Source organism: Urocitellus parryii, unplaced genomic scaffold (genome assembly GCF_045843805.1).
Source record: "Urocitellus parryii isolate mUroPar1 unplaced genomic scaffold, mUroPar1.hap1 Scaffold_40, whole genome shotgun sequence".
NCBI lineage: Eukaryota > Metazoa > Chordata > Mammalia > Rodentia > Sciuridae > Urocitellus > Urocitellus parryii.
In genome coordinates this window covers 7,434,545-7,460,890 of record NW_027553586.1, presented here as the reverse complement: position 1 = coordinate 7,460,890, position 26,346 = coordinate 7,434,545, and the positions used below count along the sequence as shown (strand labels likewise).

The 26,346-nt window shown below is 50.0% G+C and overlaps 1 protein-coding gene across 1 annotated transcript; it reads left to right on the top strand.

Annotated features, from left to right (window-relative positions):
• The first annotated feature begins 817 nt into the window (after positions 1-817).
• LOC144252272 (phosphatidylinositol 4,5-bisphosphate 3-kinase catalytic subunit delta isoform-like) lies at positions 818-20,235 on the top strand. Its single transcript, XM_077794703.1, has 23 exons — positions 818-892; positions 9,370-9,530; positions 11,076-11,304; positions 11,402-11,634; positions 12,016-12,195; positions 12,349-12,498; positions 12,881-12,970; positions 14,038-14,259; positions 14,898-14,994; positions 15,083-15,213; positions 15,596-15,646; positions 15,719-15,891; positions 15,969-16,094; positions 16,290-16,433; positions 16,583-16,682; positions 16,800-16,978; positions 17,077-17,189; positions 17,346-17,424; positions 17,894-18,061; positions 18,608-18,731; positions 18,901-19,046; positions 19,351-19,483; positions 20,098-20,235. Exons 2-23 carry the CDS (start codon positions 9,387-9,389, stop codon positions 20,233-20,235), a joined length of 3,150 nt encoding a protein of 1,049 aa, XP_077650829.1. The 5' UTR covers positions 818-892; positions 9,370-9,386.
• Positions 20,236-26,346: the final 6,111 nt, after the last annotated feature.

Sequence of the window (26,346 nt, the reverse complement as noted above, 5' to 3'; positions counted from 1 at the left end):
GAACAGCATTCCCTTCAAGGCAGCACCACCATGACTTAAGGGCCTCACACCAGGACTCACCTCCTTTTTGTTGAGGGTATTGGAGGTTGAACTCAGGATCACTCTAGCACTAAGCTAAATATCCAGCCCTTTATATTTTGAGAGAGGGTCTCACTAAGTTGCGAGGCTGGCCTCAAATTTGTGACCCTCCTGCCTCTGCCTCCAGAGTAGCTGGGATTAGAGGCATGTGATATTGCTCCCAGTTTAGGCCCCACCACTTAATATCACCACAGAGTACCAGGATTTCAGCACATAAGTTTGGGATAGACTGTATCCATAGCAAACACCTACCCACCATGGGAACTGCAAAATTTTGGCCTCTCTTATAGCCAGGACTTGTAGCCTGACCCAATTGATGAGATGTGTCTGTGTCACATTAAGGAAGTGAACAGGGCTGAGGAGGGTGATCTATCCTTGGCTCTGGAGTGGCAGCATTGACACACTGCAAGGCTGAGATCCTGGCACAGAAGTGCCAGGGGTACAAACTGGAATCCAGAGTCTGTATGAAATAGTAGCAGTTTTGCCATGCACAGTGGTGTCCACTCAGTGCACCCCAGTCGTATGTCTTTTCTTGTTGTGCTTTGTGTTTTTCCTGGACTTGGCAATTCTCTCAACTTTTTATTTACTTTGTCTTCATTTTGCTAATTATGAATTTTTCCTCATACTGTTTTATTTTGTGGGGGGAGGGGGTCGCTTAACCACATACCTACCATTTTTTTTGTATTTTATTTAGAGACTGGACTCCCTGAGTTACTTGGCATCTCACCGGAGCTGAGGCTGGCTTTGAACTCACCATCTTCCTACCAAAGCCTCCTGAGCCTCCAGGATTACAGGCTGGCACCACTTTTCCCAGGTCTTCCACATACTCTTCAACAGGATCATGATTTTTTTTTATAATGCAGCAGATATTTCATCATCTTCAAACTCCTTCCCTGCTTAATGAGTGAAAGTCCACTTTTGTTTTTATTCTTCCAGTGTTGGGGATTGAACTCGGGGACACTGTACCACTGAGCTCCATCTTAGCACTTATTACTTCTGTAATTTTGATACAGGATTCCCCCTGTATTGCTAAGGCTATCTTCAAACTTGTGATCCTCCTTCCTTAGCTTCCCCAGTAGCTGAGATTTCAGGTGTGTACCCTTGTGCCCAACTGTTACCACTTGATTCTTGATTGCAAATAAAGCTGCTATCTCAGGGCTGGGAAGTAGCTCAGCCTCCCATGCATGAGACCACAAAACACAAGGCCTTGTGTTTAAGAATAGTAGTACATCTAGCCTAGACATATCCTTTAGGGGGGGCCCTGCACTCTTTATTTCTCCTGACTTGTACTTGAGGTCAAGAAGTTGGTAAGGACAGCAGAAGTACAGCCTGCTGGGACATCTGCTCCTCTGCTTGTTGAAGTAGAGGATTCAGGTGTATTGGGCTTGTGGGGCAGAGTTCTTTCTTCCCCTGGTTAATCTCTCCCCTGTTTTTGCCTGGGGTTTTGCTGTCCTCTCCTGCTTCCATCCTGAACCCCCTTACTTCCACTTCTCTCACTGCAGCCAAAGCCATCTTTTTTGTAGAGGAACAAACAGGCCAAGTCTGACCCCTGCCTAAAATCCTCCCATGGGCTCCCGTTGCAGTTATAGCAAAGCCTGGAATCCTGGCTGTGGCACCAGGGCCCTGCAGAGTCACACGCTTGCTGTCATCTCCCCATTCCCAGACACCTGGCTTGGGGCCTTCGCACTCCCATCCTGCTGCCTGGAACCCTATGGTTACTCCCATGTCTTGGGTCTTTGTTAGCTTGTCTCTCATCAGGGCCTCACCTATTCAGTGTAACCTCCCCTGATGACCGTCTCCTGCCCACCCTTTCTCTTTTCCACATTCTAGGCATTTTCTTCTTTGAAATCATCTTGTTTATTCATTTCCTTCCTTTTAAAATTCGTCTGTTTCTGTTAGACTACAACTTCTCTAGGAGAAGGGGTGGTGCCTGTGCAGCGCCTACTGGGAAACTAGAAGGTGCTCACAGAAATGCCTGCTGAAGAACTGGGCCAAGGAGGAGGCCTCCTCCATCCCTCTACTCCTGGGGTCTCCAGAAGGTTGTGGTGGTTGAAGGGTCTTTGTGCTTTTTCTGGTAGACAGAGCCAGATGGCAGTTTCTAGGACCTTCCTGGTGAATGTCTAGGAGTTCTGCTGGCAACTGGGCCCCAGAGCACAGCACCTTCTGACCCTGAAGTGCCCACTCACTTGTTCACAGAGGTTGAACAATGGGAAAAGTGTCAATTTCAGTTAGGAAGGGCATCTATATATTGAACCCAGGTCAAGGAGCCGAGCCCAGACACTGCTGGCTCAGCATGGTGCAACAGGCTGGCCTCTGTGATCATCGGTCATGTACCTCACAAGTACCTCTGCAGGGTTTTCTCTTTCTCTTTGGTTGAGGAGGCTGTTGGTCTTGTATCCGCCCAGCTTGGGTTTGGGGTAGACACTTGGACTGTGTGCATTTCTGCCTTCTCGAGGTTTCTGTGACTGAGGCCCCTTTTCTCAGGTTAGTTGGGTTGTGAATTCTGGCTCTGGTATCCAGAAGGGAGATGATATCTTGTCATTGGGTTCAGACTCATAGGCATGGTTCCTGTGCTTGAGCAGCTCATGGATACTCCATAGGCGACGTGTAGGGAACATGGCACACATCGCCTGGGGTTCCCTCAGGGAGATGTTTGTCACACAAATGGGCAGGACACATCTTCACTTCTTTCTCTCAGTGCCTGTCCACTATGCCTGGAGGGACTCATGTTTCCCCTGGAAATCCATTGCCCAGAACATGTAACAGAAGGTCCCAAAGCCTGTCTTTACATCAGCAGAAGCTGGGCAGTGCTGCCTGGTCAGTTAGTCACATTTGAGATGGCCAGGGAAAAGCAGTAGAGTCTACCAGACTGGGAAGGTTCTGGCCCAGAGCCCTGGCAGAGGTGTAGAATAAAGAAAGGGAATCCCTCAGGTATCCTCTGCTCAGCCAGGCCACCAGCCAGTGGGGCTATCAGCCTAGAGGGGCAGTCAATGGTTGCAGCTTCAGCTGACGGAAGGATCTTTAGTTGTGGGTATGTCCCTACTTGCACTCCCTCAGAAGGCAAAGAAGTATTCCTGCTCCTGGCAGTGAGGCCCGTGGGCCACAGTGTGTTCCTTAAGATGTTTGTGGAAATTACTTTGCTGCCTCTGCAGGGCCCAGGTCAGACCCCCACATGTTCCTTAGGCTTGGGCTAGGAAAGAACAGCCAACAGGGATACTCCATGACACTGGAAGGGATGACAGGGTTTCCTGAGATGGATACCCACAAGAATCTCTGCTGTCCTTCAGCTGCCTTTTTGGACCTAGTGGCCAAGAGGTGAGAGGAACTGAGTCTGTGCTGTGCTACTTCCCTGATGCTCTCTGAATGTCAGGCTTGGACAGAACAGTCAGCTTGGGAAGACAGAGGCCTGGGAGGGAGGGATTGCTAAAGTTTCATCCTGGAATGATGCCACCCTTGCTCCTGGGGTGCCCCTGGCCTTCTTTGACCCTCTGTCTAGGCCATATCACCTGCTCCCATGGGTCTCCATTTGTCACATGAGAGAAAGAAGTGAAGATTAAATCTCTGCAACCCCACAGATGGCTCCCATGGGTTCTGCACAGGGTCACTGGGCCTCTGACAGGGGCACACCTTTCTTTACTGGTGTCAATCAGCAGTTCAGATTTCATCTGTCTGAGATGGACCACCTGTTGCCTCATCACCAGGGCTCTGTATCACCCTCTACTTCCCTGGGCATCCAATGACCACCAGCCCTGCAGACTCCCAGGCCCAAACCCTCGGCTATCCATGACTCCTCTCCACCTGAACCCTTTCCTCTTGGGAGCAGGTTGGATTCTGCTTGATATTCAGTGCTGGGTCAAGAAAACTCACTGATGCTCACCCACTGCCTCCTTGACTTGATTCTCATAAGTCCCTCCATAGCACTGCCAGTGGCTTTGTCTTGGATGAAAGTCACATCCCATCATTGATTTTCCAAAAAACCCTCCTAGGCCACCCATCTCACTAAGAGCAGAAACCCAGGTGCTGCCCTGTTCTCCAGGATGTGCAGGATTCCGACCCTCATGACCTTGAACCCCATCTCCACCACGTCTCCCCTCCACTCTCTGGCCCTCACTTCAGGTCCTCTCCATGGGGGTCTTTCCTAGCCTACTACATGCGGTGCCCCTTCCCATCAGCTACTCTCCATAACAGCGTCATGTGGCACTGTCCTCCCCTACATTTGGGCCATGTGTGGACACTCTGCTTCCCTGCCTGTTTGCTTGTGGACCAGTGTCTCTCTGTGGAGTGTGAGCTCTGTCAGGGCCATCATCACCCTATTCCCAGCTCCTCCTGCAATGCCTAGTACTTAATCAAGCTTCATACTTACTAGTGGAATTAAGGAATGTATCCAAGACTGAGTGATACATAAAAAATTAAAAATCCAGTAATGCATGAATGCAAGTTATGAGATGAAACTATTAAAGATAGCCATGAGTTCTTGAATTCATAAATCTGGCAATTGTTCCTGGACAGGCATACAGAATGTGGCTTACTTTGAAAAATGCCAGGGGGGCTGGCAGCAAGCTCAGCGATGTGGCCAGCAAGAAAGTTTTCTGGACACTAGGGAGGGGTTGTGGCACACTTTTAGACTCTGCAGGAGCTTGGTACCTGAAACATTCTTCTATGATTTGTCCCCACAGGCCTCTCTCCAGCCACACATTGCCACTACCTTTCCCAGTTATCACTTTGAAACTGTTTCCAGCCACTTTGGGCAAAGTTTAGAATTCTGAGCTAACCAGATGCTCTAGATGGGGTCTTCCATCAGTGACAGTGGTCAGGTGGACTGCCTGTTTGCCTCTAGATGGCAGTACAGAGGACACAGGTTGACTCACCGAGACAGGGCACCTTCCAAGCAAAGGACTTTGTAGACACTAGAAAGTTCCAAAAAGGAAATGTGGCTGCACTCATGGAAAGATACAGCAAGTGGCAGAAAACCCAACTGAAACTTCTCTGGAGAGAAGAGAGGGTGAGACGGGAAAGGAAGAAGGGACAAGCTGCAGACATGGCCAGGTCCAGGGACTCAGTGACATCCTCGTGCCCATGCTTGTGTTCTCCATTTCCATTTGGAGTTCTGCTTTCCTATGTTGGTCTCTTCTCAGTTTCTGCCCCTAAGTGCAGTGGACAGTTCCTAGAAACTTCATGTCAATAGTATATCTTTCCTGCTACTCCAGAAGGAAGTCTGGACATTGAAACCTAGTCAATGGACTTGATATTCACATGCCCTTCCTGGGATTATTGGAGCCAGGGAGGTGACGTCCAGGGATGGGTTGGGCCTGAGTTCCATTCCTGTGTCCCATCTGACCCACAGTTGAGGGGAAACTCTGACTTCTGATTGGCTGGGCCTGTGTCTCATGCCATCTTAGTGGCTAGGAGTGAAGTCAGCCCATCTGAACCATGTGGACCAATGTATGAGGCACTTGTGAAAAGTCTCCAGATAGAAAACCAAAATGCTTTCAACACCCAGAAGCCCCTCAGGCCCTCAGGCTGGGGTAACTCTGCTGCCAAGATAGATGAGTGGTTCTCCCTTGTAATTCTCCATGTGGTTGAAATCATGAGCACCTGGTTTTGGTTCCAGGATCCTTTTGTTCACCCTTCTGTCTATGAGATTCATTTACATTGTGGCATTGTGTCTGCCTTTGCAGAATATTCATCTTGCCTGTGATATAACATTATACTTGGAAAGAATAACTGCAGTTTATTTCCCCACCCTACTGCTGATGTGAGTTTGTCAAGGCTGTCCCAAGCAGTGATGTCACAGTCACTCTCACGTGTCTCTGGGCCCATCTGTTGAGGAGTGGATGTGTTGGTGCAGGGCACAGGTGTGTTTACCTTTCACAGATTCTGCCAGAGAGTTTTCCAAGGTGGTCATATCAGTTTGCAATCTTGGAAAGTTCTGAAGTCCCTGAATTTGCTGACATCTGTGAGAGAGTAATGGGTCTGGGCTTTGTCCAGAGAAGAGGGTTGAGGCTTTTTGGCTGATGAACTCTGAGTCCTGGGAACAGAGAGAGGGAAGGAGATCTGGCTTTCTCCTGTCCTGTCTCCTGTTCACTCTCTATCCTGCACAAGCCTTCATGGGTCTTCCACTTTTTCACTTTCTGTGGAATTATTTCCCTGCCACCTAGCTGGGGAAGTATGGTTGAAGACTTCACTTCCAGGGTACTGAGGGCAGGAGAGCAGGAGTGCATTTTCTCAGAACCCAGGCCTTTTGTTCAGAGCTCCTGGTAGGTCTTCCCTTGTGTGCTCATCTTGGCCTCACCAGATTAGGTGACCCAGTGTGTCCGACTGACTTCCCCACTTGGCCAAAGAACATATGGCATCATAGACAGATTCTCCAGGATTCCTGATAGTCCCCCAGGTTTTGAATAATAAAGGAATGCTTTGGCTTGGCCATTCTAAGAAAGAGGAACCTCAAATAGGATGTGGTTTCACAATCCAAGGAATCCTCTGCCAGCAGCAGTGCCCTAGAAGGACAAGGCAATGTGTGAATCACACTGCTCCAAGCCACTTCCACATCCCACCAGGGATGTCTGGCCCCAGCTGGCACTGCCACCAGAGAATATCACTCTTAAATTAAACATGTCTGTACCTGGGCACCACTACACATGCTTGTCATCCCCACTACTCAGGAGGCTGAGGCAGGAGGATCGCAAGATTGCATTCAACCTGGGCTACATAGTGAAACACTCTCTCAAAACAAATGAAAACTGGATGTCCTTTCAAATACTTTCAAAAGTCATTTAAATACAGGAGCTGTGATGTTACAGTAGGTAGGGAAGTTGCATGGGATTGTTTTCCCTTTTTTTGAAGTGCTGGTGATAGAACCCAGGGTCTTGTGCATGCTAATTATCTCTAATACTGAGTGACCTCCTCCAAAAACATTGATGTATTTTATTGCATTAATAATAAAAATTTTTATTTACCAAAAAGAGATCATATACCAAGAGAAAAGATGACTCAGAGTAGGAAGAAAACATTTCCACTTCATTTAATCCACAAAGGAATAGAATGTAGAATATATAGATTCTATAAAGTAACAAGAATAAGATAAATAACCCCACAGGGCACATGCCAAGGTTACAAGTAGGATTTCTGCAAAAGCTAAACATTTTGTGAATTATCAGCGAAAAGCAATTTAAGCAAAGTAAGCCAATTTCATACCCATCAGATTGGCAAAAATGAGTAAGTTTGACAATAGCAAATGCTGAGGGTAATTTGGAGATCAAGCATGAGCTCACGATGGGCAGCACCACGTTGCGAAAAACATGGGGTACTTGAGCAAGTGAATGATGGATTTATACCTATCATAGGTTTCACTATATGGAACTCTTGGTCACTTGAAATGTAGATAGTGCACAATTGAGGAATGAACTTCAAAACTTTCTGTTTGTTTGGGAGGCAGCTCAGTAGTAAAGCAATTGTTTCACATGCACAAGGCCCTGGGTGCCATCCTCAGAATTGCACCTCATCCCATGCCCAAAATAACCCACAGTTTATTTAATTTACATTAATTGAAATTTAGAAATTGATACCTGGTCTTTATCAGAAAAGCTTTATTTGTTTGGGACAACTTGGGTTGGTGAATATTTTTAACCTATAAATAGTGTGAAAATTGAGTAGACAAAATAATTCTTGTGGTATTTGTTTGGGTTGGGCTGGGGATAGAACCCAGGGCCTTGACATGTTAGGTAAGTGCTCTGTCACTGAGCTAAACCACTATCCAAGGCCAGTTATTTCTGATTAAAATCTGAAAGTGAAATGGCAGAAAACAAAAAGAAAAAGAAAAGCTGGCAATGAAATAAGCATAAACTATACAAAAGATTTCAAAGGATCAATACTAAAAATAGTTGGAATATCTCTAGTATTTTTTCCCCTGTGTTGATTTCATGTCAACATGATGATAATTTGGATACATTGGATTAAATAAAATGCATTCTGAACCTTAATTTTACCTGTCTTTTCCCTTTTAATGTGTATATTTTTCCTTGACACAAAACATGAGGTTCACATACTGCTCTTGGACCAGCCTCCACTCTGCTCCCAGGTGCAGGCTATGAACCCAGTATAGGAATATACATTGTAGCATCTTTTGTAACAACTAAGGAAAATAGAAACAAACCTTCCCAGTTTATCACCATGCTCAGGGCAAATACAAGGTGCTTTCTTTATACAGTGAAACACCTTGCAGGAGATAAAATGAATGTACTATTGCTACATGTATTCATCCATGTGGATGGATCTAAGGAACATAAATTGAGTAGCCAAAGCAGGTTGCAGAAGATTCACTAGTTTAGGAAGGTTTAAGGCATTCAAAAATATTAGGACTTCTTTGTGGATACAAATTAGTAGTAAAAACACTGATGGAGGCTATAGATAAACAGATTCCAGATGGTGGTGACCTGTAGGGGGAAGCTGGGAGTGAGGGAAGTAAGGGGCTGATCTGGTTCTGGAGTGTATGGAAGACAAAATTTCTCTGTAATGTTTTGTTATGTATGTGGTGGGGGCAGGTTTGGGGCTCAGTTCAATCAATATAACTCACCAAATCTTACACACACACACACACACACACACACACATACACACACACATAAGCACACACTCTGGGGTGCACACCTGTTACTCCAATTGCTTGGAAAGCTGAGACAGGAGGATTTCAAGTTCAAAGAGAGCTTCAGAAACTTATCAAGGCCCTAAATACCTCATGGAGACCTTGTGTCTAAATAAAATACAAATATAGGCTGGGGATGGGGCTCGGTAGTTACATTCCCTTGGGTTCTATCCCTGTGGAGGAAAAAATCAATAAAAAGGATGGGGGATGTAGTTCAGTGATAGAGTGTCCCTGGCTTAAATTCCCAGTGTAAAAAATAAAAAATACAAATTTTGTCCAGTCATAGCCTTTGGCCTTTCTCGAGTCCTGAGTTGTACACCCAGCCACACTGCCATTTTTCCTTGCTAGGCGGTGGCCATGATAGCATCTCGCTGATGCGCAATTTCCAGAGGAAAATTATTTGGTCTATGGCTCTGGGCCCGCTGTGAGGGAGGCAGATGTGTCCACCATGGTGAGAGGCAGCCAAGTGCAGATAGTTATCTGGGGCAGTAGGAGCAGCAGCTACCTGGGCAGTGGGGGCCCTGTGGGAGGAGAACACCATGTGCCCAGCTGGGAGCCCTCAGCCCTGAGCCTCACATTGCCTGAGGCCCCCATACACTACTCTCAAGGACTCTCTGCCTTTGCTTCCTTTACATGTCACGTGGCCACAGAGAAATAACAAAGCAGAATGCCCCTGGGGATTGACTGTCCGGTGGAATTCTGGACCCAGGAGGAGAAGAATCAGAGTGTGGTGGTTGACTTCCTTCTGCCCACAGGGATCTACTTGAGCTTTCCTGTGTCCCGCAATGCCAACCTCAGCACCATCAAGCGGGTACTGCCTGGTCTCCTGTCAGCCCTGGGAGCTCAGAAAGACAGAGGAATTGTTCCTCACACTTGAGAACCTCAGATATAAATTTTGAAAAATATACAATATCAAGAACTTGTATAAAATGGGTGGTTAAACTCCACTTACTATCCAAATTCAGCTTACCCCAAGGCAATGTGTTCCCATCCCTAGTTACCAGAGGACCAGCTACTAGCCTCAGTTGCCCTTAAGCCTCCAGTGCTGAAATGGAACTTTGAAAGTTTGACTCACATTATGCTGTCTGTCACTTTAGTGACCACAGTCTGCTCCCAGACACATACGGGCCTTGCAGGAATTTGTCTTTAAAACTGTTGCCAACATAGTGCCCATTATCCTTGGAAAGGGTCCTCAGGTTCATTGAATAAATTTCAGGATGAATTACTGAGTCAAAGCAATGAACATCTGCTTTGGTAGAAGCTGTCCTGTGACTTTCAATGGGGTTGTGCCACTTACAAACTCGGGTTTAATGGGTCATGCCTTGGACTGCCCGAGGGCAAGAATTTATTTCACAATTTTAAAAGCTATTATTGAGAACAAGAAAAAAATGATAGAATCAATGGATCACACTTGAGGGATTTTTTTTAATATCCTGGAAATTTTCCTTCCTTCCATTCTTCCTTAAATTTTTCTACTTCAAAAGTAGCTATGTGTGTCCCCAAATGTTCTGGTGGCTGAGTCAGGAGGATTGTAAGTTCAAAGCCAGCCTCAACAACGTAGTGAGATTCGAAGCAATTAAATGAGAACCTGTCACTAAAGAAAATATGAAAAAGGGCTGAGGGTATGGCTCTGTAGTTCAGTGTCCCTGAGTTCAATAATAATATTGGCCCATAAAATTTTGGAAAATAAGAATGAGAAGGAAGAGACCTGCCTGTGATCCTGCCATAGAAGACAGCCACAGGCACTACCTTAGCCATTTCCTGTTTTCTAACCACATTCTAACTAAATTCTGATTATGAACTTTCATGACTTGTTTTTCTGAGTGACTACAGTAACATCTTGTTCATATTCTAGTTCCTGTAAACATCATTATATGGTTCACTTGATGTGCTTACAGAACTTCAAACAGTGTGCCTAAAGTTGGAACACTACAGTAGCAGACTTGTCCCTGGAGTCCCATCTCTCACTTCATTGTGGTTTTGGTTTCTTCATATTTTTATTGATATGAAACTTTGTGGGCTATGTGTTATGTGTCACAGTGGTTCAGCTCTGCCATGGCTCAAGGCCACCATCGCCTTGGTGGGGTGAAAGCAGCCCTAGATAATGTGTCTAAGGCAGGCGTGGCTGCTCAGTCCCCAATCTCCACACATCAAGTGCTTCAGAGAGCACAGGGACAGGAAGCTTGCTGAGTAGCTGGTTGGTCCCAAGGGCCAAAGGGTTCCTAGGAGGTGATGTTAGGGTCTCCCTTTGCCCTCTATGTGGCTCATGCAGAGTGGGATGCCCAGACTAGAGGCCTCTGACTGCCTTCCAGCAGCTGTCATGGCCAGCAAGGCTGACCATAACCATTCCTCCCAGATGCTATGGCACGAAGCCCAGAATGAGCCCCTCTTCCACATGCTCAGTGACCCCAAGGCCTACGTGTTCACCTGTGTCAACCAGACCGCAGAGCAGCAGGAGCTAGAGGATGAGCAGCAGCGGCTGTGTGATGTCCAGCCCTTCCTGCCCATGCTGTGCTTGGTGACCCACGAGGGTGACCGCATGGAGAAGGTCATCAACTCACAGATCAGCCTCCTCATCGGCAAAGGTAGGGTTCACTGATCAGCCCCCACCTTGGCAAGGTAGGGCACACCTGGGTGGCTGGTGCCACATGCACCTGCACTGAGCCTGCTCCTGCCCTACAGGCCTCCACGAGTTCGATTGCCTGCAAGACCCAGAAGTGAATGACTTCCGCACTAAGATGGGCCAGTTCAGCAAGGAGGCAGCTGCCAGCCGGCAGCAGCTGGGCTGGGAGGCCTGGCTGAAATACAGTTTTCCCCTTCAGCTGGAGCCCTCCACCAGGAGCTGGGGGGACAGCAACACCTCTCAAATCTCCAACCCAGACCTGCTGGTCAATGTCAAATTTGAGGGCAGCAGGGTGAGCCCATAGCCTATGTCCTAGGGAGGCTGCCCCAGCTGTGGCACATGGGCTGCTGTGCCCATGGGGACCTTCCACTGATAAGACACTCCAGTGTCCCAGGCCCCCAAATTTCCCTTCACTCACTGGCATCACATGGCATTTTCCAGGTATGCAGGCATCCCACCAGGTAAGCTCACCAAGGCTGAATTGGTCCCTTATTCACTGGACAAGTATTTCCTGGGTGTCTGCTGTTACTTTCACCAGTGAATGACCCAGGCCCTGCCCTTGTAGGGCTCACACTTGGGGATACCCAATAAAGGCAGGCATGTGGCCTTGCCCCTTTTCCCCAGAAGCCTATGGGCCTGAGAGCAGCATGCCAACCCTCCCTCCTCCCCACAGGAGAGCTTCACCATCCAGGTGTCCACCAAGGATGTGCCCCTAGCGCTGATGGCCTGTGCCCTCCAGAAGAAGGCCAAGATGTACCAGAACCTCACAATGGAGCAGCCTGAGGACTATGTGCTGCAGGTGAATGGGCGGCATGAGTACCTCTATGGCAGCTACCTGCTCTGTCAATTCAAGGTGAGGCCTGCAAGGAGCCCTCTGCACTCTGGGATCCCTACCACTCTAGAAGGGGCCAGCATAGGAGTGAGAGAGCCAGACTGTGTGTCTCTCTTGGTTCCAGGGAATGGATATACCACCCATTGACAGTTCAGTCTTACACTCTCATCTCAGTACATATGCAGCTGCCTGCACAGTGGACAGACCCCCCACCTGACCATGGTGCACTCCTCTTCCATTCTTGCCATGAGGGATGAGCAGAGAAAACCGACCCCTCAGGTCCAGAAACCACACACCAAACCGCCCCCCATTCCCATGAAGAAGGTGAGATGATGTCCTCCCTTTTCTTACCGTTTTTCTCTTCCTACCTCCTTTTGGCCAATCCTAGAGCCTCTTGGGCAGCACCAGGGCTAGGTGTTGATCCAGGGGACTTTGGATGGTGCAGTCCTTTTGGAGAGTCAGGGCCTTGAGCTGACACCCAGGGTAGGGTCCTGTCTGAGCTACTGCAATCCCAGATTGCCTACTTCTTTGCAGATCTCAGGGGGGCTGGAGCCCCTGGGCCCCTGTGTGGCAGATTGGTAAAGGTTGGTGTTGGTGACAGGTTTCTGAACCTTGCCATAAATTTGGGACCTTCTCCCCCTCTCCCCAGCCTTTCAGTAGCCAGGTGAATGAGCTGGGATTTAAGCCCCTCTCCTCTCCTCTCTAGCCTTCCTCTGTGTCCCTGTGGTCACTGGGGCAGCCTTTCTGCATTGAGCTCATCCAGGGCAGCAGAATCAATGCTGATGAGCAGATGAAGGTAGGGGCTCAGGTACCAGGTGAGTGGACAGGTGTTTTTTTGTGTGTTTTTTTTTTTCACAAACAGGGTGTGCTGTAACCTGGAGGGGCAGCAGAGAAAGAAGAGTGGGAGGGTGTCACACAAAAGTCACCTGGGCACATTACTCATTATCTCTGCCTGTATTGGCTGTGAACCACATCCAAACAATAAGAGGGGAGGGGAGCAGGCCAGCAGGCCAGGGAGGCCAATTAATGGAAACCTGGGCCAAGCAACTTGTGGGTATTTGGCTTTGGTGGAGCTTGTGGAATCAGACACAGCCCATTGAAGTAGGAGGCCCAGTCAGAGATGTGTAAGGCACCATAGAAGCTGGCTGCAGCTGGGCTGAGGTGCTTCCAGGGGTTACCAACCCAGGGGTGCCCAGAGTCTGGGGGACACTGCACATGGTTCCCCTGGAAGCTGAGCCCCCATGGGCTTGGGGAACAGTGCCCTGTTGTCTCTTCAAAAAGAACTTTCATGGCTCCTCTGCACTTAGAACCACCTGCAGAGGTGGATTTATTGCCCCACTTCTGGGAGGTGATGCCTGTCTGGGTCCACAGAGTGTAGCATGTCTTGTCTGGGTCTCTTTTTTTGGCATTACTTTACAATCTGGGAAGGGGGTTGTGTCTGTAGGAGTCACGGAGGATTGGGTGGGAGCTGCTCTGGGGATGGGCTGGCAGGTTGGAACTGGAACAGGTACACTGGAGACTGGAGCCACATGGGGCTCAGAAGATGCTAAGCATGAAGGTAGCCAGAGCTGTTAGAAGCAGAAGGGACCCTGGAACTTCTGAACCCTGATGAGGAAACTGAGGTTCTGAGTTGACCCACAGAGTCAAGTGTACTGAGACTGGCTTGCCCCAGCACATCCTGGGGTACCAATGCCGCAAGACACCTGTACCACTGAGCTGCCAGCCTACACACTGCTGGACCACTCTCAATGCAAGAAGGAGATTTGGACCCCTGTGTAAATGGGGACCTTCAAGGAGAGGATTGGAACTTTAGATGGGGTTGGGCCTTCACTCCCTCATCCATGCCCTGTACCCCTTCCCCAGCTGGTGGTGCAGGCCGGGCTCTTCCATGGCAATGAGATGCTGTGCAAGACGATGTCCAGCTTGGAGGTGAGCGTGTGCTCAGAGCCCATGTGGAAGCAGCATCTGGAGTTTGACATCCACATCTGTGACCTGCCGTGCATGGCCCAGCTCTGCTTTGCACTCTATGCGGTGATGGAGAAGGCCAAGAAGGTGCACTCTAGCAAGAAAAAACCCAAGAAGGAGGTGGGTTGGGCTGACTGGGAAAGGCCCAGGCCTCAGACACCCAGTGAAACCCCTTACTGGGGCCTCTTGCCATCCTGCTCCCACAGGCAGGCACCCTGAGAACAGGTTCCTGGGAGAGCCTGGGGACCCCAGTCTCTCTGCCTTCCCTAGTCTGGCTCCTTAGTCTGGCTTCCTGTGCTGCCTGAGTAACATTTCATGAGTTGCCTGACATGAAATATCTAGCCCAGACCTGTGGTCCTTAGGGGTCCTGGAGGCAGCTACCTTGGTGGAAGGACAGTGTTCTCAGGGGGACAGAAATGATGAGTGAGTGGCTGCCTGGGGAGAGTGTGGCTGGGCCCCAAGTCACTATACCCAGGATGTGACTTGCCCCTTGTCCTGGGCCAGCTATGGGACTGGTGAGCTTACTCAAGTGCCTCTGGATGCTGGGTGTGAAGATGCAGGCAGCCAGGAAGGGATATTCCTGGCTTAATTACTGAAACTCTGATAGGAAAGCGGTAGTGGATCCTTCCCCTCCTCCTGGGTCTAACTTGGAGACCTTCCATGCAGTCTGGATCTTCTCTCCTGCTTGGCCTGGAGACTGGTTCCATTCTCATATGAACAAGAACAGGCTCACTCTGATCTGTAGTATCCTTCTGCAGGACTGCCCAATCGCCTGGGTCAACCTCATGCTGTTTGACTACAAGGACCAGCTCAAGACTGGAGAGCTCTGCCTCTACATGTGGCCCTCTGTCCCAGGTGGACCCAGGCCCAGCAGGGAGAGGCTCTTGGAGGGTGAGGTATCCAGAACTGGTTCCCCTACAACTACATCTCTCCCTGCCTTCAGATGAGAAAGGAGACCTGCTGAACCCCATGGGTACCGTGCATAGCAATCCCAACACAGAGAGTGCTGTCACCCTGGTCATCTACCTGCCCGAGGTGGCCCCTCACCCTGTGTACTACCCTGCCCTGGAGAAGGTCAGTGAGGTCCTTCTTGGAAGCTGAGCACTAACCAGGAGCTTTCCTGGAGCTCCTCAGACGGGGCCCCTGGCCACCCCAGGCTTTGCCCATTGCTGGGGGCTGGGTCATCATGCTGATTTGAGGCGTTCCAGTAGCTATGTGGCCCACCAGGGGATGTTGGTGATGTCTGATGACATTTTGCTGTCACAGCCGATGGGAGAGGTACTACTGGCCTGAGGTAGGCTGAGCCTGGAGATGCTACTGAATGCCCTGCAGTATGCAGGAGGTCTCCCACCAGCAAGAGTGGTTGGCAGTAGTGCTGAGGTGCAGACGCCCTGCCTAGAGCCCTGCCAGTGCTGGCCCAGGCCTGGGGAGCTCACAGCAGGTACACTTGTTGCAGATTCTAGAGCTGGGATGTCACGGGGAGCATGGGCCTACCACCAAGGAGGAGGTGAGCTGGGGTACTGGTGGGGCATGGAGCCAGGTGCTGGGCTGGAGGCCTCAGTCTGCCTGCGCCCCTTAGAAGCTGCAGCTGCAGGGAATCCTGGAGCAGCGGGGGTCGGGAGAGCTGTATGAGCATGAGAAGGACCTGGTGTGGAAGATGCGGCATGAAGTGCAGGAGCACTTCCCAGAGGCTCTGGCCCACCTGCTGCTAGTGACCAAGTGGAACAAGCACGAGGATGTGGCCCAGATGGGTGGAGAGGGGCACCAGGGGCACAGCTGGAGTAGAGAGATAGCAGTGGGCCCCCCACCACCTGACTGCAAAGCGTCCTCCAGATGCTCTACCTGCTGTGCTCCTGGCCCGAGCTTCCTGTCCTGAATGCCCTGGAGCTGCTGGACTTCAGCTTCCCTGACTGCCACGTGGGCTCCTTTGCCATCAGGTCCTTGCAGAAACTGACGTGAGTCCCAGCTGGGCACTGAGGCCCACATGCTGCCAGTTCCTCACTAAGACATCTTGCCCTGGCAACCTGGAAGTGGGTGCTGGGTGGAGATGAGGTTAGGCTGGCCTCACCCTCTTTCCAGTCACCTGCCAGCTGGAGACCTCTTTCCTGAGTTTCAGAACCCCAGACTCAACCAGCCTTCCTCCCCTACAGGGACGACAAGCTTCTCCAGTGCTTGCTGCAGCTGGTGCAGGTCCTCAAGTACAAGTCCTACTTGGACTGCGAACTGACCCAATTCTTGTTGGACCAGGCTCTGGCCAACGGAAAGATTGGCCACTTCCTATTCTGGCATCTTCGGTAGCTGGATGCACCCCTGCTGATTCCTTGGGAACCTAGAAAAGCCATGGGGGATGAGGGTCTCCTGGCCTGCTGACCTCATGTTTACTGGGCTGAGGAGGGGCTATGTGCCATTCCTGGCCATTCTCAGCCCCATCTTCTCCCTCCAGCTCTGAGATGCATGTGCAGTCCGTGGCCTTGCGTTTTGGCCTCGTCATGGAGGCCTACTTCAGGGGCAGCACCCACCACATGAAGGTGCTGATGAAGCAGGTGAGGCTCAGAGTGCCTGTGCCTGAGGCGGGCTCCCCTTCCAGGCCCCTTCACAGTCATACTCCTGGTTCTGGCTCAGGCTCATGTGCACTGCTGCTACTCCATTCTGCCCACCAGGCAGAAGCACTGAGCAAGCTGAAGGCCCTGAGTGACTTTGTGAAGGTGAGCTCTCAGAAGACCACCAAGCCCCAAACTAAGGAGCTGATGCACTTCTACATGCGCCAGGATACTTATCTAGAAGCCCTTTCACACTTGCAGTCCCCATTGGACCCCAGCACGATGCTGGCAGAAGTCTGGTGATCCCCAGGCCTAGCCCCACCTGGAGCCAGGCCCTAAGCCCCCTCCCCACCCTAAGCCCCCAACCGCCCAGGCCAACATGGCCCTCTACCTGCAGTGTGGAAAGGTGCACCTTCATGGACTCCAAGATGAAACCCCTGTGGATCATGTACAGCAGTGAGGAGGCAGGCAGTGGTGACAGCGTTGGCATCATCTTTAAGAACGGGGATGGTGAGCCAGGCTGGGCAGGGGACATGCGGAGGCCTTGGCCTTCTCACCTAGGCCCATACTGTTCTGTGGTAGGGCCCCAGGGGGTTCCCTGAGAAGACAGAGCTACTCTGAGCCTTGCATGGGTGTATAACCCACTAGAAACTCCTGCCCTTCCAGACCTCCGCCAGGACATGCTGACTCTGCAGATGATCCAGCTCATGGACGCCCTGTGGAAGCAGGAGGGCCTGGACCTAAGGTGGGGCCTCTATCCATCACCTGTTTGTTTGGGTCTGTAACAGGCCTCAGAGCCTGCTCCTGGAGGAGTTCCTGGTCTAAACTGACACCTCCCTGTTGGATGTGAGAGCGGCTGTTCTTACAAGAGGGGTAGGGGAGCTGGAGGGGTTTGGGTAAGGCCATTCCTGGTGCTCAGCTCCTATTTCCTGGCTTCCTACCCCTTGGGGAGCAGTGCCACCTTCTTCCAAGCCCACTGACTCATTCTCTTCAGAGCAAACATGAGCCCAGCCAAGGTGTGCTCTGCAACTTGGGTGCCAGTTCTGTGTCTCTAAGGCACCTTCCCCAGAGCCCCACACCCCATCTGGCATCCTTAGGAATTTTAGCAGTATTCCCTGTGGTTTTGTTGGGTGCCTCAATTTCCAGGGGGTTCCAGTAGCCCCAGAGAATGTCCTTAACCATAGTGTCTGCCTGTGCCTCTTCTCATGTGCTAGGGTGACCCCCTATGGCTGCCTTCCCACTGGTGACTGCATGGGCCTCATTGAGGTGGTGCAGCACTCGGACACCATTGCCAACATCCAGCTGAACCAGAGCAACCTGGCTGCCATGGCTGCCTTCAACAAGGATGCCCTGCTCAACTGGCTCAAGTCCAAGAACCCTGGGTAGGCTTTCTTATTCCTGGGAGAGGCTCCATAGAGTGAAAGGTGAGGGAAGGCCTGTGACAGTTTCCATGGATGCTTGGCTCAGCTGAGCACTGGCCCACATCTGATTTGGGGTAGGACAGAGAAGGTCACTGTTCCTGGGTGTCCATTTTTCATGGCTGTGTTATGCTACTCAACTCTTTGGGCGTTAAAACCACCACTGTGTTTAGTCACAAATATACAGCTTGAGTGGGTTCTGCTGTGGTTTGAAATAGCTGGTGCTATGGCTAGCATCTGTGATATTGTCTGAGCCCAGAGCTTCTACCAAGGGCCCAGTCACACACCTAGGGACTTGGCTGTCAGTTGTGCCTCTTTATGCAGCCTCTCTTCATCTAATACATAGACCTTGGCTTCTCTGCATGATATTGTGTGGAAGAAAGGGGCAATTTCAAGCTGGGCATGGTGACCTATGCTCCAGAATAATGCCCTCCTTGTTGATTAACACAAGGCCAGATTCAAGAGGAGGGAAAATATAAGGAGCCCTGGTTTTCAATCTTCCCCACCCAGAGAAGCCCTGGATAGAGCCATTGAGGAGTTCACCCTCTCCTGTGCCGGCTACTGTATGGCGACATATGTGCTGGGCATCGGTGACCGGCACAGTGACAACATCATGATCCGTGAGAATGGTCAGGTAAGGGGCACTGTGTTCAGCTGCCCAGTGAGCTTGTCTTACATCCCTGGCCCAGTGGCCTCTCTGACCTACCTACACCTCCCAGAAGAGTGCCCCAAGTCCTGCTGACTTCCTCTAACTGGAACCTCTCTTTGTGAAGCCTATTCTCCCTGCCCTTCCCTCCCCTCAGCTATTTCACATTGACTTTGGCCACATTCTGGAGAATTTCAAGACCAAGTTTGGAATCAACCGTGAGCGAGTCCCATTCATCCTCACCCATGACTTTGTCCACGTGATTCAGCAGGGCAAGACTAGTAATAATGAGAAATTTGAAAGGTGAGGATGCCCAGGGCCCCAGTGAGGAGACAGTGTCCAGCCAGGGGCAGGGATGGGGACATAGACCTCAGGCTAACTCCTGCCTCCACCCTGGGGGTGCTGCCTTCTCTGCAGGTGCACCCCAATCCAAGAGTACCCTGTTGGGCAGTGCAAACAGGAGGTCCATGGGAGGTGTAGGAGGCAGGCCCAGGCCAGGGGCAGACACTCAGGGGCAGGTGCTGGCTGGATGCAGAACCCCTGCTTGTTTGGGGCTGGGGATGGCAGGGAGGACCCAGGGATTTATCTATTTCCTCCACCTCTGCAGGTTTCGAGGCTACTGTGAACAGGCCTACAGCATTCTGCGGTGCCATGGGCTCCTCTTCCTCCAACTCTTTGCTCTGATGCAGGCAGCAGGCCTGCCTGAGCTAAGCTCCTCCAAAGACATCCAGTATTTGAAGGTATGCCAGCACAGGACCACACCAGCCTGGAGGCCAGGGTCTACCACAAACTTCACAAGGCCTGCCTGAACGTCTACAGCTGTGGAGGAGCCTGCCTTCCCTATGTATAGTATAAAAAATGAGCTTGGCAGAGCTCATCCTGGTCAGAGTGCATCTTGCCCGAACAGCTCAGGGACCAAGGAGATTCACCTCTCAGATGGCGGCCCCCATGCCATCCCAGGCCCAGCAATGCAGTATGGTGGGAAGTGGCCAGAATGTTGCACTCCCTGGGCCTATTCCCACCCAGTTACAGGTGAACTGTGATCTTGTTTGGTCATACCATGTGTCCTCAGTGTCTTTCATGCATGAGATAGAGTCTCTTGTAGGTTTGCAAGACACTTTGCATTCCTGTCTTTTCAGTTAGTGAGAGGCAGAGTGGGAGGGGGTGTATTCCCTAAAGCTTCTCCTGCCCTTCTCTCAGCTAATGTGAGGCCGCCTGACCCTCTGCTTGCAGTTCTTTTAGGAAGGAATTTCAACAACCCGAGGTGGCAGGAGTACAGGGAGGCAGAAGGGTTTGAGATGCAGCAGGGTCAGGATCCCTGAATGTTGATGCAGTTGTGATGATTCTGTCCCAGGACACCCTGGCGCTGGGAAAGACGGAGGAGGAGGGGCTGAAGCACTTCAGGGTGAAGTTCAATGAAGCCCTGAGGGAGAGCTGGAAGACCAAAGTGAACTGGCTGGCACACAACCTGACCAAAGACAATCGGCAATAGTGGCCACCACTGAGCCGCCACAGGCTGAAAAACCTGTCTGAGGACAGCTACCCTTGGTTGTCCTAGATGGGGCCTCACACCTGACCTGCACCTCATGGGAAAGAACAACACAATTGCCTTTTGTTTACACTAGTTATTTAGACAGACAGGAAATGTTTCAAGATGATGGGGAAATGTGATGGACATTATTATCCAAAGTAGATATACAAAGACACAAATTTGTGAAAATATACTTTGTATAAAACAAGAGATAGGAAAATTTGTGTTTTATTTGTGTAATAAGAATTATAATATATTCCACTGTCATACATGTATAAAAAAAAAACTATAACAAAGAACTAAACAGCCAGGGCTGGGGTTGTAAGCTCAGTAGTAGAGTGCTTGCCTCGCACGTGTGAGGCGCTGGTTTTAATCTTCAGCACCACATAAAAATAAATTAAAATAAAGGTATTTTTCCATCTACAAGTAAAAAATAACAAAAAGAACAAAACACCATAAATGCAAATGCATCCCAGTGCAGAGGACAGGTGCTGCACTGAGTCCAAGCACTGTGAGTTGGGCACCTTGAGGTTGTACCTTGCTCTTGTCTTAGGATGGGCATTCCAGGTCTTCCAGCTGGTGGATCTTGCCCAGCAAAGACTCACTTCCTCTTGGGGAAGCCTTATTCCCAGGCTCTACACCTAGCAGTTACTTGGCCTCCTGTCCACTTAGGACACCTCAATCCCCAGATCACCTTCTGCCACCTGTGTGGCCCACCCTGCATGTTCTCCATTGACCAAGTCCTGGGAAGCTCCCAAAGAAGCCAGGGCACCCCATAGCCACAGGGATGCTTGCTCTTCACTGCTAAAGTGACTCTCAGGTAGAGGATGCCCTCACCTCTTTCACCTTCAGGTAAGAAAATAATACCACTCTATTTACTAAACCTCTACAGCTGCAGAGGAGCCTGCCTCCCCTATGTGTAGTATAAAAAATGAGCTTGGCAGAGCTCCTCCTGGTCAGGGTGAAAGGTCAGAGAGGGTCTGTGTGGTGATGTGTGAATAGGCTGCCTGCTCTGGAAGGTTTAAGGGAGGGATGGGGCTTGATGTCCCCCAGGGCTCACCTTTGAGGAACCATCTGGGAATAATCTTGGGCCATGTGAGGCAGGGTCTTTCTCTCTGAGGGCACTTACTCTGAGATGGTCCAAGTTTAGCCTCAGTAATCCCAAAGGGCTACACAAGAGAAACTGTCCCTACTGCAGGATCCTGTGCCTCTTTCAGCTTTCTGAAGCCCACTGTAGTGAAGCATCCAGGACTTGGGCTTTTAGAAACCCACAGTGGGATGGGGCCAGAGCCCAGTCATAGAGCATGTGCTGAGTATGCATGAGGCCCTGGGTTTGATCTCTAACAGTGTAAACAAAAAAACATGAAGAAATCCTGGTAATCCTGATGCACATTTAGCTCACTCAGGACCTTCTGGGCTCACTGCTGATCTCTCAGGTGTCTCCCAAGACTTGGCAGAGCCAGCAGACTCTGGCCCTTAGCAGCAGAGGTGCACAGCTTAAAAGGAATTCCAGATGCCAACTCTCTGCATTTTCAATAGCTGTTGGGCTACCAGAGCACCTGTCTCATCTGCAGTAGCCAGAGATGTCACTTTTGTTCCCAAATAAATGCTGAATTTAATCAGGCCACCTGCCTCCTTTACAGTAGGAAAAACCACACACATGTTTATGTATTATGCTTCAAGGCATGGGCTACAGACCTTGCACAACCTCAGCGATTTCTGGGTGTATGGTCTGTTGCCCAGTGAGAACAGCTTCTATTTGTTTTCAATTATTTCATGTTGCAAGTTAAATATCACTGATGTATGTTGAGTCTGCAGTCTTTTGTCACAAGACAGAAAGGCAAGTGGAAAGAAATTAAAGCCTTTCTATGGTCTTATGTTCTTGGCTCAAAAAGAAATCAAGGGGGGCTGGGAATGTGGCTCAGGCGGTAGCGCGCTCGTCTGGCATGCATGCGGCCCAGGTTCGATCCTCAGCACCACATACCAACAAAAATGTTGTGTCCACCGAGAACTAAGAAATAAATATTAAAAATTTTCTCTATCTCTCTCTCTCTCTCTCTCTCTCTCTCTCTCTCTCTCTCTCTCTCTCTCTCTCCTCTCCTCTCTCACTCTCTCTTTAAAAAAAAGAAATCAAGGGAAAACAAAGTTTAAACAAGGCAGTAAACAGGTATCACTCCAGCTGGAGTTAGAAACAGAACTTTACTGTAGTCTACACACTTTCCCACCTAGCATCAATGCATGCATTTAGGCAGGAACACCAAGGCACTACAGAACATATGAGGACATTCCCCTCTGTTAGCTTCTACCACTGTCTAGAAGGCATCACACAGACTGCATGTGGATGGGCAGCCACACAACAGCACAGCCATCCTTAAGACTGGCAGTGAGGACACAGGGGCAGTGTGCAGGATGACCCCCAGGTTTACAGTCTAGCATCTGACATGTACATGAAGAGCAAAGTTCTTTGTGGCTCTATCCCCAACTCCTTTCTCTCCTTGACCTTCCCATGGATCAGAGCAGCAGGACTCCTGGCTACTGGAGTGAGGATCTGACCCCAATGCAGGGGCATTCTTCAGGAGCAACCCACAGGGGTTGGGGTGGGGTAGATGCATACTGTTTTGGAACATTGTAGCACTCTGCCTTCCTCCATTGTGAGTGCAGATCCCTCAGGAAACCACTGCGATCTCCCAAACCAAGTGGTCAAGTGATCTGCACCACAGCTTTCAGTTTCAATGAACCGCAGAGAACTTCACCAGCAGGAAAATGTACATTTATGAAGCCTCAGTACAGGAACACAAAGCCTGGGTGACAGAAAAGGAAGCTTCTGGTCCTGAGAGGAGTGCACGAGAAGCCAGGGACCCCACAGCTCCCATCCCAAACATGACGCTAGAAGTGTGCAGAACCCCAAAGATGAAGACCCATTTCCAGTCTTCAAACACAAACCACTACTCTGTTCCCAAACAGCACACCAAATCTACATAGCCTTATGCCTAGACCAGAGTGAATAGGCCTCTCCTCCTAGTTTCCCTAGGGAGAGGGAACAGAAGCAGTCACTGCATTTGGCATCCTAGTCCTGAGTACACTAGCACAAAGGACACAGAATTACAATGTATTTACAAAGCATTAAAAAGTCAGTTGATCATCTACATATTAACCCCCTTCTACCACTTGTAAAAGCACTAGTTTGGAAAAAAATAAAGACCTTCAAAAAGAAAAAAAAAAGATTACCAATTTTTACTCTTTGTCAGCTAGTCTAGTCACTGCAACTTTTCTGGAGGTGCAAGAGGTGGGCAACTCACTGGATGGCAAGAGCCTGGAGTGCTGAAGCCCCTAAGCTGGCAGGACAGGGAGGTAGAGTCAGCTCCTGGCTTTTGGGAAAAAGAGATCCAGCAGGGGTGGGCAGGTGGTGGGATTCTACAGTCCCACACACTGGGAATGGAAGGATAATCAGCAATGGGGGTCGTCAGACCTGCTGGCTGAAGAGATTTTTTACATGGAGGACACGCTGGCTAGGAGACAGGTAGCATTCTGAGGTGGGGATGCAAGAGTCCAGATTGCACTCAGTAGCTGAGTGTGGAGCTTTCCCACTTCAGCTGCTGATGCTGATTGGAGTTCTGGCTCTCCCCAGGGCCACCCCCCTTCTCCTCACAGCTCTCCCACTGGTTGATAATGATGTCTTCCTCCTCCTCCTCTCCAGCCTCACACTGCTCTTTTTCCTCTTCCTCCTCACCACTGTGCTAGTACTGGTAGGTCTGCGAGTCCAGCTCATGGTCAAGTCCACCTTCCAGGAGCAGCAGCAGAAGGGAGCTGTCCCCCAGTGAGGGAGACTCTCCAGGGACAGGGGCCTAGGCCTCGCTGGAAGTGGCCTCTCCATGGAGTCCAGGCATGCAGAGAGCTCCTGGATGTGGATGCTCAGTTCCCTCCTTGGAGCACTGTCTCTGCATAGAGTGGGAGGAGCACCAGCCTGAAGCCAGCTCATCTCTGCACTTACACTTACTGGGTTGTAAGAACTTCAGTAAGGCCTCACTGGGCCTCAGATTACCCCCCTGGATTTGAGGATCCTAGCTCACCAAGGTGTGTGATCATAAGGTGGAGGCACATGGACATGGAGGAGCCTGGCCTACAGTGCTCTGAAGCCTGGGGCCTTTTCTGCTCCTATCTCCTTTTGGAGTTCATGGTGATGGTCAAGGCAGAATCATCGCCATCCACCTCATTCTCCTTCCACGTGTCCTGGTCCCATGAGGTTCACTGATGTGCAGCCCAGATCTGAAACACCCCCAGGATGATCATAAACACCATGAAGTAGATGCAAACAACAATCACCATGGTGACAGGATTCAGGATGACTGTCAAGGGAGAAAAAAGGACAAACAGGGCTGCAGAGAGGTCACCCAGATTGAGGCTTCCCACCTGTCATTGGCTATCCTAGGTTGGCACACTCCTCCTGACCCTCAGAGACTAGAAAGCGTCAGGAACAGCTTTGCATGGTCACAAATTGCTCGGTCACTGTGGCTGTGGGCAGGCAATCATTTCCTTGTGTGTGATGGGGAGTGGGAATGGTGCTGCTGTGCTCCCAGCCAGGTGGGACAGGGATATCTGCCTAAGCTCTGTGTGATGCTTAATGTTTGCACCTAGGTGCCTCCCAAGTCCTTCCTGTAAATGTTTGAGGACTGAGCAGGTTGTAGCCTGACAGGTAAACAAAAAAGCAGTGCTTAGGGTGAACAAACTGTGGTTGGGCAGCCATGTGGCTGGCATGTTCCACAGGATTGGCAGCATGGATCATGTTACCTGCAGTGGACAGGAAGAAAGGATCACTAGGGATGAGCATCCTGACTGTTTCCAAGAGGAGAAAAGGGGCAACAGCAGCTGTGAACAAGGCTAGTCTGAGTAGCCCCTGGGCCCTTGTAAGAAGTTAGAAACCACTGTAAATCTGATGTTGTTCCATGTCCAAGAAACAGCACTTTTCTATTTTTTATTTTTTGTTTTATTTAAAGAGAGAGTGAGAGAGAGAGAGAGAGAATTTTTTAATAATTATTTTTTAGTTTTCGGCAGACACAACATCTTTGTTTGTATGTGGTGCTGAGGATCGAACCCGGGCCGCATGCATGCCAGGTGAGCACGCGACCACTTGAGCCACATCCCCAGCCCAGGACTTTTCTAATAACAACAAACAGACAAACAAAGACAAAACAAAACAAAGAAAACACTTAGATACCCCTGTAAATCTGATGTTGTTCCATGTCCAAGAAACAGCACTTTTCTAATAATTCCTTTATAGTTAACTTTATAAAATAATCCATCCATGAGAGCAGAGTGGCAAAGCAACCTCAGGTCCTAGTCACTTGGGAAGTGGATGGTTTAGACATTTCCCCTGCCTTACCCCCAAACCTAGAAACTGGAAAGATGACACAATTCAAAATCTTTTATTTCCTTTCATGGTAAAGAATGTCAGTTGCTAATAACAACCCTGGATCCAATTCTCCAGACCACAGAGCCTTTGAGCAACTAGAAAGCCACAGAAGATGCTGATGAAGGCTTCAGAGCAGGGTGCTGCTCTCCCTGCTGTGGTCTGACAGTGACCACTGCCAGCTAGGGCACTGTTAGTCCTGTGTGCGGTGGGTCCCTGCATCAGTCCAAGGACCCATCTTCACTGCCAACAGATCCAGTGACCTGACACCACTACAAGGATCCTTTAGTTAACCAGCTGCTGTTCTTTATAGAAGAGTGTCCTTGTGTCTCATGTGTGAAAACTTCAGCAACAACCTTGTCCCTTCCTGTGGTATTCCCTGACACTTGCTCTCTATTACCTCCCTCCAGGGTTCCTCAGGCTCTCACTCAGAATGCAGCAGATGGTGGAATGGAGCAGCAGCCCAACCTGTCAGTACAGACTGCACAGGTCTATCCACATCATGCCAGGCTGAAGAAGGCCACCACTCCTGGGGGAAGCCTCATTTGCCATGATGAGTGTGCTAAAGTGTGTCTACAAACATCAGGGCCAAGAGACAGGGCCCTCTGTTACCACCACAGCTAGCTCTTCTGGGTAGGAGCCCTATACATAACTCCTCCTTAAGT

Coding starts and splice junctions, on each gene's coding strand:
- LOC144252272 (XM_077794703.1), top strand. CDS start 9,387: ATGCCCCTGGGGATTGACTGTCCGGTGGAATTCTGGACCCAGGAGGAG. Junction 11,305..11,401: donor CAGCCTCCTCATCGGCAAAG/GTAGGGTTCACT, acceptor CCTGCCCTACAG/GCCTCCACGAGTTCGATTGC. Junction 18,062..18,607: donor CTCAAGTCCAAGAACCCTGG/GTAGGCTTTCTT, acceptor TTCCCCACCCAG/AGAAGCCCTGGATAGAGCCA.